Raw genomic sequence first — 14,463 nt, 5'->3', positions numbered from 1 at the left:
AAGTCTTTGAACACTTGTGGTCAATGAAATTAATCTGTGGGTGGTGGAGAGGGGCAAGTTTTCAGAGGTTTACTGTGCATCATGAAGTTAGGGGAACATGGCAGCAATGGTGAGTTCTGAGTAAATGGATGAGTTATACTATCAGCTGAAAACATTTCAAAATGAAAGCAGGTTTATTCCTTTTATTAAATGAAGTTTAGGTTGGTGAGCAGACTTCTGACCAGTTAGTAAGGCACAGTTCAAGAAAGAGTTTATGAAAGATGTTTCAAGCTTCCAGACCATACTTCTCATTGAAGACCAAGTTGGCAACTAAGGAAGTGGGGGGGGGGGGGGTGGTTCCATGGAGAACAACTACCCCTTGCAGTTTTCCAGTGGGAAAAGGAAAAGCAAATCTCCTTGGATCAGCAAGTCAAGACTCCCGAAATGCTGAGACAGAAGGATAGGCTGCCTGGCGAGAAAGCTCATGAGTGACAGCCTCACTTTCCAAACATAACAAAGAAAACTCACAGCAACAAAAACGACTCAGAAGGCTAAATCCTTCAATGAGCAGTGTCCACCGAGCCTCAGCTGTCTTCACAGGGTCCTGGCATCTACTACAGTTTCACTAGGGCCTAACAACAGACCCGGGTCAACTTTGAGAGTTTCCTTGAGAAAGATTTCAAAATACGCTTCAAAAGATCTGCATGCCATCCTGCAGGAAATCAGTCACGGAGGCAGGGAACCGGGGCAGACCACACAGTTCTGGGAGGCACACGCACTGAGTGTTTCTTTATGTGCAGCTGAGCTATGCGGAACGCCACAGTTTTGTTTTGTTTTGTTTTCAGATTGCCCACAGCCTAGATCCCTCACCTAAAATTGTCACAGTTAGGATTACAGGTTGACATTCAGGGTGTGTGTCTGGGCAGGATGTGCGTTCAGACATCCAACTCATCCCCATTCCTGTCCAAGGGCAGAGAGAAGCAAAGTCTCTTCTCTCCTTCCTTTCCACACCAGCAGCCCCCTTCCAACAACTCAGAATGATCATTAGCGTTAGACAAGAGAATGGACCTGCCTCATCAGCACCTCTCGTATTGAACGCAATGCACGAAACGTACAATGTGTGGTGGGGCAAGCGTCAGCCTTGGAGAGCATCTGACTTATCCAACTCTATCAAGAGGCTAAGCGACTGATGTCACCAAACTATTGGGAAAACTGGTTCATAGTCACTTCAAAAGGATGAGGGGCACACTGATGCATGCAGCCCATCCATAGGTTCCTGGACACACAGCCCAGTTACTTCTGAAAGCGCCATTGGATAAAGTACTGTGTAGGCCTCATGTGTCCCACTTTGTACAGAAGGAAGCGATGAGCCAGGGCTGACATCTGAACTGTACTCCCCCACCCTCTGGAGGGGAGAGGCAGGAAGTGGCTGCAGGTAAAATTGGGGAAGGCAAAGGGGATGCTCTGGGATGGCCCGGTGAGCATCAGAGGCGAATCTAGGTTGGGCACCTAAGGGCAGCTGCTTCAAATTCAGCTGAGGTCAGAGGTTCTCTGTGAGACCAGGTTAATTCTCAGGGAGACTGCAGTTTTTGCTAAAGTACTGGGAGCTGGAAACCTCTAGGGAGAGCCTAGGATGTCCATGCACCTCAGACCCATCCCAAAGGGAAAGCTGAGCCTCCGGACTGACCCTTCTCCTAAAGAAAAGAGGGGCAAGGCCTCTGTCCTCAGTTCTTCCCCACATTCGCTGGCTCCCAGGAAAACGCACACAGACATTCACGTACACAGAGGGAAGTAAGGAAGCAAGCTGAGAAGTGAGACGGAATGCCTCCTAAACATGCAACGATTCAGCTCAAAGTGCGTATTAGGAAAAAAGAAGAAAGGAAAACCATGCCATGATCCGCTCACAATTAGAGAAAATCAACCGACCCAAGCAGATACCTGTAGGGAGAACTAGGCCTGAGGCGTTTTTCACTGTCTTCACAGGAATGATTTTAACAGCAGAAATAGAGCGTGCGCGTAAAGGGTCGGCAGTTGCTGAAAACACAAAAGGGTAAATGGTGCATCCAGAAAGAACATTTGGGAAACACTCAGGCAGTTGAGGAACTGGGCAGGGACAATAGGAGGAAGTCACCCACACAACAAGAACAATACAAAGGGCAGTAGATGCAGTAATTAAAAATAACCTGCTTTCTCTCTTTAGAGTTCTAGGCCAAGACAACAGACCCTCCCCTCCAACTATCACCCAAATACAGCTGGTCAGTGTTGATCGGTGCCTCCTGCCACACCAGGAGCTTGCCAAGGCTCTGGACAAAGATTTGCAGAGGCACACAGATGGCCTGGCAAACAGAGGAAGGGGAGAGCACTCAGGGTCCACAGGGCCCCTTGGGAGAATGCTGGGGAGTGGGTTCCGAGGAAGAGGGCTGTGGCCCATGGGCTCCAGATAAGTGGAAGAACGAAGGAACAAGATCGTGAGTTGCCTGGTCCCTTCAGCCATCAGAGCTACTTCCCCCACAGCATAACTTCCGGGGTCTTGTGCCTGCTCCGACAATTGTAGCCCTCTGGCCCCAAGCAAATCAGAGCCCCCATCTGTTAAACAGCAGATGGCCTTGCTCAAACCCACCCTTTCGTGGTCAGGAGGTGCCAAGTGTCCAAGTGCATATGTAGTCTCTGGGCAGCACCCAAGTGCACAGCCCAGGACCCCAATGCCCAGCTGAGCTAAGGCAGGGCAGGGATGCCTGCCTGGGATGTGGTGAAGGCTACCGCTCGAACATCCTGGGTGCTCAAACTTATCTATCTGCAGGGTCTCTGGGCTCCCTGCCTGCCCAAATTCTGTAATCTCATGGTAGGCACATTCCCTAACTGTCCTCACACCGAGACTGTTGTGAGGCCTCCCCTCGTCCTCTCTTTCAAGGGCAGCACATAAAGAGGGATGGGAGCTCTGTACAAAGGCGCCAGAGTCGACTGTGGCCACACGTCTACAGAAACACAGCGGGTAGGGCTGTCTGGGAACAAGACTGCCACTGCAGAGTCAGCATCGTGCTGGTGAGCCTGTCAAGGCAACAGAAGGGAGGCATGTCGGCCAAAGACAGTGCATCTTCCAGTCCAACCTGCTGTCAGCTCACCTCATAAGGGGATGGGGCAGTCACACGGCGCCTGGCCATCAATGACTGGGTTGCTAACGACGCTACTGCATGGATTAAGACACAAATGTGCTCTCACAGCATCCTCCTGTCTGCTCCACCTGGGAGACGGGCCTGGGGGAGACTTTTGCAACCATTTTCAGAGGAAGAAGCAAGAGGCTCAGCAAACTGCTCAGGCTCATTCAGTTCTCAAGTGGAGAGGCTGAGACTGGAGCTCAGCTATCCCAGCTCTGGTTCAGCGACCTCAAGCCACCCTGATGCCCTTCAGGTCACCCCTGCCTGCTTGTTTGCAGACAAAGGTGAGTCTCACCAAGGAGAGAGTGGGACCCACTCCACCTGCCACCCTCCCCCACACGCCTTAAGTCTCTTGTATAAATGAGTTCACATGGATGGGGTCGATGACCCCACAGGTTTTAAACTAATAGGGCCCCCACCCCTCCCCATGCTCCTCACTGGATGCTAAACACATGCCTGCAGCCACTCCACAGGCACTGCCCCTCAGAGTTCCCTAAGTGCAACTTGGTCGAGACTGTCCAGGGCCCCACACCATGGGTGCAGAGGGGTGACCAGGCAGGGAGGCAAGAACAGGAGCATGGCAGGTCCCCTCTGGCCACCAAGGAACCCACCCCCACACCACCTGGGCCCTGTACCCCAGCCCCTCCTAGTCTCTGGACATACCCTCTATGGCTGGTTCCTTTCACACTTTGCCTTGTCTTAAAAGGAACACTTTGCTGACCCAGATGGAAATTACAAAGATCAAAATGCCAAATTGTTTGGAATTATTCTTTGAGATGCATCTTGACTTAAATGCCCAATGCAAGGATTCTGGCCCTTCCTCTTGTATACCCTAAAATTTAGTGGGATGAGCGTTCATTCCAATTCTGAATTTGAAGCAGAAATAAATACAGCAGATCATAAATTCCCTCATCTTGTAGATAAGGGAACCCACATCCACAAAGATAAAGGGCCTCTGAAGATGTCCTGTTCATGAGTGGCAGAGCTGGGACTTGAACCCATGCCTTGTCACTCCAGCTTGAGTGTCCATCACACCACACAGTAAAAGTGGCACCGCGAGCCCCATAGCCAGGCTATCTGTGCAGCCACACCGAGGTCAGGATGAAAGTCTCCAGGCTAAGCAGGACCTCAGAGGTCATCGCATCCATCATTCATTTCACATTTAAATCTTTTATCCTAAAAATTTTAAAAACCGAAACTATGAGAGGATGTGCATTAAATTAATGCCACGGAAATAATTTATTTTAATGATTTAGGCTCTTGTCTTAGGGTCAGGACTGTGAACATATCACCGTTTATTATAGGTGAAGGTAAAAGGCTGAGCAAGGGATATTTCAGGCTGATAAATGCCATCTGTGCCAGGCATGAAATATGCCTTGGTCCACGTACCTGATCTGTCATTCACAGCATCCTTGTGAGCTAGGGAAAGTTTTTAATACCTCACAGTGGGAAAACGGCAGCCTCAGACTCCCGAAATGCAACAACAGGCTCCAGGTCTCAGAAAATCAGTGTAGGGAACAGGTCCCCAGTTTCCGGCTTGGTTAGGCCAATGATATTTTCACCAGGCAGATGGGATGGCCCCGGCCTGACATACTCCACACCTTTAGAAATGCTTTCCAGTACCAATCCAGACTTCTCTCCAAGAACCTTACCTTTGTCTTGCCCATTGCTGCCAGGTGCCAAGCCATTCACCACAGCTTTGGAACCACCATCACATTCTGCAAGAAAGAAAGAGAGCATGGGGTTTGTGAGTAAGCTGCCCCAGCACTTACTGAGTCCTGTGTGGCACGAGGTACTGGGGTCAGAGTCAGGAGGAAGCAGAGGGGTCCTGCCCAGATACTTTCAGACCTCTAGGCCTTGGTTCCTATGAGGCCCTCTGCCGAGAATGCCTCCTCCTCCCTTCTCACCTGATGGAAATTCTACGCATCCCTGGGGCTCCCCTCGGATGTCCTGTCCTCTGTGTTGGCTGAGACTTTCCTGAGTTCTGCTCAGTTACAGAAGCTGAGGCCCTCCCTGCTCACCTGTAGCCTAAGCCCCGCCCAGGTCCCAATCCCAAAATAGATAAAGGCAGGCCAAGGAAGGAAGGCCGGCAGGCCCTGTCGCCCTGGGACATGTGTGCTTGCAGCAACCCCTCCAAGCCCAGAGTTAACCAAGCTACAAACATAATCATGACTAGCTATGGGTTTTTAAACACTGACTTGCCTAGGTGTGAGGATCCATGCTTAGCATTCCATAATTAGCATCTCATTTTATCCTGAAGACCCAGACCTCCAGAACTAAGAGTTAGGAATGCCTATTTTATAGATAAGAAAACTGAGGCAGAGAGGATTCCAGGCCTGCCCAAGATCACTAGGCTGAAATTTGAACTCTGGTCTGCCCATCTCACAGCTCATCTTCTTCCTCCCCAAATGGGATAAACATTCGGGTTTCCTGATATATATATTTTCTATTTCTCCAAATGCTGGGACTGAAGCTTAGTCCCACACCCCTGTAATTCATTAGGCTGAGACTACGTCACCTTACCTAGGCCCTTAACAATCAGCCTCCCAAAAGGGGGGTCACCTGCTATAAACCACACTGACAGGCCAGTCTGGATGCTGCCTGTGGCCATACACGAGCAGGGCCACTGCCCCACCTGGTGCCTGGGCTTCCCCATGCTGGCCCCACAGGCTGTGGCCTGTTAATTGCCCACACCCACCTATAGGTGAAGGCTAATTCTCCTAGATGTCTGAGTCTCCCTTGAGCTCTGATTTCTGAGATGGGTAGAAGAAGGGTGCTGGTGAGAAGGCCAGAAATCCAAGTACCTGCTCTAGTTCCTTCTGTGACTGTAGGCCTTGCTCCAGGCCTCCCCAAGCTAGTGTGGGGCAGGCAGCCTCTGAGCTCCCAGCAGGCCCAGCCCCATGTTCTTCCTTTCTTTTAATTAAATGTAACAACCAAACTTGAAGAAATTTTGGAAAGGTATTTAAAAATTAGTAACTCCATCTCCTGAAACTCAAGCCTCTGCAGCACAATGTTGGTGTCCAGCTTCCTGAGTTTGATTCAGCAACAGTACACACTAGCTGAGTGATCCCAGCCATATTATTAACCCCTCAGGGCCTCAGTTTTTCCAACTGTGTAATGAGGGTGGCAAACCACACCCCACCTGTGAGGGTTTTCCAGGAGAATGTAACAAGGTCACACAGGTAAAGCACTTCCTCCGGTGACGGGCAGCCCAGCCCAAACTTGGAATAAAAAGAATCCACCATTTTCACACTGCTCTTTCCACCAGTGATTAAAACAAATATTTCCCATGTAGCTACTTTTCTCCTAATGACCATTTTAACAGCGGCATAATATTCCCTCAAGTAAATACACATAACGTACTTACTCGTAACCCCCCTTCGTGTGGGTGATATTTTTGTTTCCTTGGAATTAAGATAGAAATACTCAAGAGTGGGATCATCAGGTCAAAGGCTCCAGAATTTCTGAACTCTTCCTAGGCAACGCCTCCTTCCAACCCCCGACCTGAGAGAGAGATTCTGGGGAGAAATCTCCTGGGCTTTTCCACACCCATACCCTTCTTCCAGGCCCCTCCCTTCCTCCTTCTCTGGCCCTTAATGCCAAAGTGTAGTAAAGCAAAGTGAGGCCAGTTCTGCCACTGGACGAGAAAGTAGCTTTAGGCTACAGAGAAAAAGTTAAAAACAAAATAAAGCAAAACACCGTGGCCTATTTTAAATGACAACAAAAGCAAAAAGCCAAAGAGACAACAAAACATATGAGTTACGAAGCAGGAGCTATTGGCAGTGACTGAGCCTGCTTAGAGGGGAAAAGGTGCACGGCCTCTTCGCACACAGCAAAAGCACTCAAGGAATTGCTGAGAAGCCAAGTCCCTGGCTTTGCAGGGAGGAACTCTGAGCTCATAACAGCAAGAGCCGAAAGAGGAAGCACTTGCCATGCCTTGGACACAGAGCTCAGCACTTTAAAAGCACTGCCTCAGGCCAGGCACGGTGGCGGAGAAGGGTGGATCACCCGAGGTCAGGAGTCCGAGACCAGCCTGGTCAACATGGTGAAACCCTGTCTCTATTAAAAATACAAAAAAATTAGCCAGGCGTGATGATGGGCACCTGTAATCTCAGCTACTCGGGAGGCTGAGGCAGGAGAATCACTTGAACTCAGGAGGCAGAGATTGGAGTGAGCCAAGATCACGCCACTGCACTCCAGCCTGGGTGACAGATCGAAACTCTGTCTCAAAAGTAAATAAATAAAAGCATTGCCTCACTTAATCCTCACTAAATCCCAATGAACCGGTGCTTTTATTATGTCCATTTTGCAGAGGAAAATGCAGAGAAGGGTCTACCACGGGCCCAAGGCCATGCAGCCAGTAAACAATGAGGTCAGGGTGTGGGCCTCAGCTATTCCACCCCAGAGCCTTCCCAGGTCTTAACTACATACTGTCCGGCTCAGAACTTGGCTAAAAGGGCATTGTATGCAAACAAATGGAAAAGGGTGATTTTTAATCCACAGAGGTCACTGACAACACTCATGAAATACTGCAGGATTAGGAGACCCGGAATAAGATATCCACATGGTCATCTTCCCACCCCACTGCCTGCCCCACCTGCAGGTCTCAGGAGGCTCCAGGGCATGCTCAGTAGCCTAGGTGGGGCTTAATCTCCAGATGGAAACTTCTCTGCTCCAATTCTGGGTTGGAAAGCTGACAGCTCTTGGCTGCATGATGAGCAGGGATCTGTTCCCATCTCTGTCTTCCCTAACCCACGTTTTCTACCTCAGCTCAAAACTAAAAATACTCAAAACTGATTATTTCTTTAGGTCTTGACTTTTACTACCAAAGGCAAAGCAAAAGGGGGAGCAAACTGCTCTACTAGCCTAGATGAAGGAAGCATTAGATTAGTTCACATCCTCGGGCAATTATGGCCAATCAGTTTACTTTTGCTGCAGTCACTCAGATTAAGAAATGCCGTGGAGGTGTACACATATGTCAAATTTTATCAAATTTGTATACTTAAAATATCTGTGGTTTATAGTATGCCAGTTACATCTCAATAAAGAGAGGGCTAATGTGCATGTAAAGTGTATAGCACAGTTCTTTGGCAATAGTAGTAGGCACTCAAAAAATCATTAACCATGAAGGTGATGATGGTGATGATGACAACTTATGACAAAGCTTTGGCATTCACCCAGGTGGCAAAAAATAATAAAATGCCAGAGTGGGGCCTTCAGGGTGCATGGGAAATCTGGGTAAACTGCCCAGTTTGGTAGATAAAAGATGAGTTTAAAATGACTTACCAGAACTCATGGTGGTGGCAGGACAAGTCGTCTGCAACTGGGGCGCTGAACTGCTCTGTAGAAAAACAAACACCACACAATGCAATGGATGAATGGCAGGTTCGCGATAAATCCCAATGGTTAGTATTAAAAATGCAAACACTGTAACCCTTGACAAAAACAGAGCTGAACCAGAAGTCACCTGGCCAGGCTTCTGGTTTGTGGTCACCCACATATTATTGTGACCTTGGGCACATCATTCAACCTCACTGGTTTCAGTTTTGTTGCCCATACTTGGTGCTGATGTTATCTGAGATCCCTTTCAGCTCTAACATTCTATTAAAAACCTCAAGCTACATGAGTGCACGTGGTTTAAAGAGAGGGTAAAGGAAAGGGAAAAAAACACATTTTAGGAGAAAGGTAAAATCACAACACAAACTGATTTGAGAACTTACTGATCATACTGAATGCTTATATATAGCTTACTACGTACAAGGAAATGTTCTAAATGCTTTAAATATATTAATGCATTTGACCCTCACAACCCTAGGAGGTAACCACTAATGTCAGGTTAGTTTACACAGATGAGGAAACCGAGACACAGACAGGTGAAGCTGCGTGCTTGCTGCAGTGGAGGAGCTGATACTGGAACCCAGACAGCCTGACTTTCTGGCCCAAGTTCCTATGCACTGTGCTCTATCTACCACCTGGAGGTGGAACCAATCCCTGATGTTCAAATGGATAACCCCTTAATTTAGTAGGGTCTCAAAGAAAGCTGAAATTGTACTGACAACGCCCTAATATATATCCAGATCTTTTATTGAGTTATAATTTGCATATAACCGAAAATATCTATTTTAATTGTACAATTCGATGAGTTTTGACAAATATATACATCCTATAACCACCACCACAATCACAATATACAGCCTTTCCATCACCCCAAAAAGCTCCCATGTGTATCTCTATAGCCAAGTACCATCTAAGGTCCCTGTTAACGACTGATCTGCTTTCTGTTACTATTGTTTTACCTTTTCCAGGATTTTATATAAATGGTATCATAGTATAGGTAACCCTTTGTGTCTGGCTTCTCTCGTTTAGCATAACTCTTCTGAAAAGCAACTGGTTAGATATGACTGGGTCAATTTCTGGACTCTTCTGTTTCAGTGAGCTGTCTTTATCTCATAACTCACTGTCTTGATTACGATAGTTTTACATAGCCTTGAAATCAGGTAATATGAGTGATAGAGTTTAGATATTTGTCCCTGCCCAAATCTCATGTTAAAATGCAATCCCCGATGTTGCAGGTGGGCCTGGTGGAAGGTGTTTGGATCATGGGGGTGGATCTCTCATGGCCTGGTGCTATCTCTGCAATAGCGAGTTCTCACAAGACCTGGTCATTTAAAAGTATGTGGCACCTCCCCCACCCTTACTTATGCTCTTTTCGTGTGACATGCCTGCTCCCCCTTCACCTTCCACCATGATAGGAAGCTTCCTGAGGCTCCCCAGAAGCCGAGCAGATGCCAGCACCACGCTTCCTGTAGAGCTAGCTTACAGAACTGTGAGCCAATTAAACCTCTTTTCTTTATAAATGACCCAGTCTCTGGTATTTCTTTATAGCTGTGCAAGAATGGCCTAATACAGTGAGTCTTCCAACTTGAGTTTTTTTCCAAAATCATTTTGGCTATTTCAGGTCCTTTGCATTTTCATATAAAGTTTAAAACCACCTTATCAATTTCTACCAAAAAAAGTCTGTTGAGATTTTGACTGGAATCATGTTGAATCTATAGATCAATCTGTGGAAAACTAACATTTTTAACAATATTGAGTCTTCCAGTTCATGAGTATGACCTATCTCTCCCTTTTTCCAGGACTTCTTTAATTTCTCTTGGTAATATTTTATAGTTTTTTCAAAGTACAAGTCTTGTACATACTTCGATTAATAAGGTCTTACTGAACACATCTGAAGGTCACACAATCTGAAAAACAAGTCCTCGGGATATGTAGAACCTTGATATTTCAAGTGTGATCCACAGGCCAGCAGCATTCACACTAGCTGGGAGCTTACTGAAAATGCAGAAGCGGCCGGGCATGGTGAGTCACGCCTGTAATTCCAGCACTTTGGAAGGCCAAGACGGGCGGATCACCTGAGGTCAGGAGTTCGACACCACCCTGACCAACATGGTGAAACCCTGTCTCTACTAAAATACAAAAATCAGCCGGGTGTGGTGGTGGGTGCCTGTAATCCTAGCTACTTGGGAGGCTGAGGCAGAAGAATTGCTTGAATCTGGGAGGCGGAAGTTGCAGTGAGCCAAGTTCGTGTGTGCCACTGCACTCCAGCCTGGGTGACAGAGTGAGACTCCATCTCCAAAAAAAAAAAAAAAAAAAAAAGTAAAGAAAATGCAGAAGCTCAGACTCCATCCTGTACCTACTGAATCAGCATGGGCATTTTAACAAAATCCCAGGTGCTTCCTTTGCATTTTAAGGTGTGAGAAGCAATGATACAGAGGAAACCCCGGGTTCACGAATCCTGTAATAGGGATGTGAAGATATGGTATGAAGGTCTGCAAAAGAAGACATGCTTTAGCTTCTTCTTTTAAAAAAAGCTGAAGTTGGACACTGGTTTCCTTTCTGGATGGTTGCTTTGCTTACTGTCCTTGTAATTAACAGAGTCGAATGCTAGGGATGAAGAGGAAATCATTCTAAGTCCATCTCTGCAGCCCAAATCAGCAGTAACTTTGCCTCTGTTACTGTCAAATACATCTGAGACTATCTATGACCTTCAATAGCTGTCCCCACAGACGGTTCTCTAAGCTGTGGAAACATTTGTTCTTTCCATCGAGAAACACACAACCTGCTGTTATCTGTAGGTCCTCATGTTTTCCAATCCTAAGTTTTTGATACCTTAGTTTGCCTCCCAGGATCAAAAGGGTTGCTGTGATACCATCGAAATGCTTTTATTTTATAAATAATTTTCATGAGCAATTGTATTATGTTAAGGTTTTTATTCCTTTTTTTTTTTTTTTTCGAGACAGGATCTTGCGCTATCACCCAGGCTAGAGTGCGCTGGTGTGATCACGGCTCACGGCAGCCTCAAGACCTCTTGGACTCAAGCGATCCTCTCACCTCAGCCTCCCAAGTAGCTGGGACCAGTCATGCACCACCACACCTGACTAAATTTTTAAATTTTTATTTTGTGGAGATGGGGTCTCTCTATTGCCCAGGCTGGCCTCAACTCCTGGCCTCAAGCGATCCTTCTGCCTCAGTCTCTGAAAGTGCTGGGATTACAGGTGTGAGCCACCACACCTGGCCTTTCCTCAATTTTTAAAGCATTATTGAAGAAATCTTTTTGTTTCAACTGTGAAGCTATCTTAACTGAAACTATTTTCATTCTTTTGTAAGTTCTTTCTAGCCTTTAGATACATAAATAGCATGTACACTGTTGTAAACATAATATCTGGACGGCTTTGTGTTCTAATTTTTAAATCAAATATTTCATGAACATTTTTCTGGGATTCTATATAGTCAGCATATCCATCATTTTAATGGCTGTATTGCATTGTAATAACCCTCCATAATCCATTTACCAATTCCCTTTGTATAGTTTAATTCATCTGAATTTAAAAAACAAGTACAAAGCACACAGCATTCTTAGGCTGGAGAAGAAATGAATGGAGATGTCTTATGAACCAAACAAAAAGGATACCTCAACTCATACATGATGAGTAATCACTGTCATATGCGGATACCCCTTTGCACATTTCACATTTCTCAATATAGAAACTACTAACTTCTAAGTGTCAGCCCCTTACTTACAAACTGACCCAAAATAGACACAGTCAGGGATAATCTTCAAAATATTTAACCATCATTTTGCCACAAATGTCTACCAACTGGAGCAGACACCAGCTGTAGCACTCTCTGGGAGGCCCCTCCCTGTGCCTGCTATTAACCATTTAATGGCCGGATGCTGAGAGGGTAGAAGGAGAATGGATCCTGGGTGTTAATAGACTACTTTGATATTTTAAGAGCTAGTATGGCGATAGCACGTGACAATGACAATGCACAGGTGAGTACCAGCTCTTGCACATGAGGACTTTTTGAGTAGCAGGTTCTGTTGTGTGTTCTCACTCTGGTGACTGAATCTGCAGCAGGTGATACTAACAAACAAGGGATAGTTTAAAATAAAATTAAAAGTAAAGAAAATGCAGAAGCTCAGACTCCATCCTGTACCTACTGAATCAGCATGGGCATTTTAACAAGAGGATGAATGAGCTGATTGAAGAAAAGGAACTGCAGCAATGGCAGCAGTGCCAAGGACAGTGCCCTGCGTCCAGTCCTCCCCTGTGGTGGCAACAGCAGCAACATCCTATCCAGACTATTCCAGGGCCTGATTCTGGCTCTGATCCCAGCCAGCTCAGCCTCCTGGAATTCCTGCCCCAGTTCTGAGTGCAGTTCTCCAACCTTCCATAAACTCCGTGAACTACCCAAGATCTTGCCAATAAATCCCTTTTCAGTTTGAGTTCACCAGTGGTGGTTTCTGGTTATCTGCCACCCAAGAACCTTGACCAGCAGAAAATGGGAAGGAGAAATCCCTGAGGTTTCATCTGAAGAGGAGAATCTTCATTCCTCCCTCCTGACATGAGGCTGACCAGATCTGAATCCCAAGTGGCTCGGCAGTGGTTGTGTCTCTACAACCTTAAGTGCTCAGAGCCTGGGCAGTGAGGACGCATCCATGAAACTACACAAACTGAGCTTGACCAGAACACTGAAAGCTTTGAAAATCATAGTCTGGTCCCTGCTGTTTATTTAGAGATAATATGGGCCATTACAATCAGATGAGAACTTGAGAGTTTATTTTACATAAAAACCTCTAACACTTAATATTTATTTAAAAACTAAGCTGTAAAGAGCCTGATTTGGTTGAGTACATGATGGCACGTCTTTGGAATGTCTCTTACAAGTCCCCTCCAAATGAGCCAGGCACCTTTGGGTAAAGGCCAAAAGGACAGTGTACCATCTAGTGGCAAAATCAGACAACTGCAAGTGGGCAGTAAATTCCCTTAGTGAGTTGCAGTGTCACAGCTTGGGTGTGCCAGCGGGGAGTCAAACGCCATTCCACGCTTTGAGCTGCTTGGACCTGCCATACTTGGTCAAAGTACCACGGTATCAACACAGACATTCCATGAGAAGAACAAGATGTGAAGTGGCCAGAGTCGTTAAGAAAGCATCCAGATAATTAATCGTTCCATATTGTCCCCCCACCCCGCCAATTCCATTGACCCTATAATTCTAAGATAAGTTTTGATGACATAAAGTGATTAATTGCTAAAAAGCCAAAGTTATACTCATGCTTCAAGCTCAAAAACAATCAACTAAATATGGGTTGGTTACTGGGAAAGGAAAGTAAGTCCTTATATGGATAGTTTAGGGATATATGACTAGGGAGAAATTGAGTATGTCTGTAAAAATGAATTCAAGGTCCTGCAAAGGTTCTTGGAAAACAAAGAGCCTTTAAATCTCCTAGCCAGCATGCTCCAGCTTCTCCTATGCACTGTGGTGTTTTGACTCCATAGCTCCCCCATCCCCAACAATAGATTGTAAATATCTGGAAAGGAAAAACTGCATCATCCTCAGCACTGGGCATGCTGTAGGTGCTCAGTCACGGCCTTTGCTCTTGCCTCTGTTTAACCTTCAGAACCTAACTTCAGAGTCTTACCTTCAAGATAACCAAGAGCCTCATTAACTCCACCGTGGCTCCTTAAAAGGGAGACAGCTCCCCACTTGACCAAAATGCTGGTTATGCCTTAGCTTTAAAATCCAATCTTGGGCCAGGCACAATGACTCATGCCTATAATCCCAGCACCTTGGGAGGCCGGTGCTTGAGGTCAGGAGTTCAAGACCAGCCTGGACAACATGGTGAAACCCCATCTCTACTAAAAATACAAAAATTAGCCGGGCATGGTGGTGGACACCTGTAGTTCCAGCTACTCTGGAGGCAGAGGCAGGAGAATCACTTGAACTCGGGAGGCAGACGTTGCAGTGAGCTGAGCTTGCACCACTG

The 14,463-nt window shown here is 46.4% G+C and overlaps 1 protein-coding gene across 50 annotated transcripts in view; it reads right to left on the bottom strand.

Annotated features, from left to right (window-relative positions):
* Positions 1 to 14,463, bottom strand: part of SORBS1 (sorbin and SH3 domain containing 1) — a 251,023-nt gene that overhangs the window by 119,101 nt on the left and 117,459 nt on the right. For 36 of the 50 annotated variants that reach the window (XM_032136009.2, XM_058436189.1, XM_058436190.1 and 33 more), the window contains 3 exons: positions 8,421 to 8,475; positions 4,787 to 4,852; positions 1,918 to 2,013 (listed from right to left, as the gene is read on the bottom strand). In XM_032136009.2, the coding sequence (XP_031991900.1) occupies positions 1,918 to 2,013; positions 4,787 to 4,852; positions 8,421 to 8,430 (172 nt within the window). In that variant the 5' untranslated portion in view covers positions 8,431 to 8,475. The remainder of the gene's footprint in view (positions 1 to 1,917; positions 2,014 to 4,786; positions 4,853 to 8,420; positions 8,476 to 14,463) is intronic. The other 14 variants (XM_058436176.1, XM_032136065.2, XM_032136196.2 and 11 more) reach the window with 1 other exon arrangement.

The sequence above is a fragment of the Hylobates moloch genome, unplaced genomic scaffold (assembly GCF_009828535.3).
Source record: "Hylobates moloch isolate HMO894 unplaced genomic scaffold, HMol_V3 SCAFFOLD_3, whole genome shotgun sequence".
NCBI classification, from domain to species: Eukaryota; Metazoa; Chordata; class Mammalia; order Primates; family Hylobatidae; genus Hylobates; species Hylobates moloch.
Note: the sequence above shows the minus strand (reverse complement) of the source record. Positions and strands in the feature narration are given on the sequence as shown.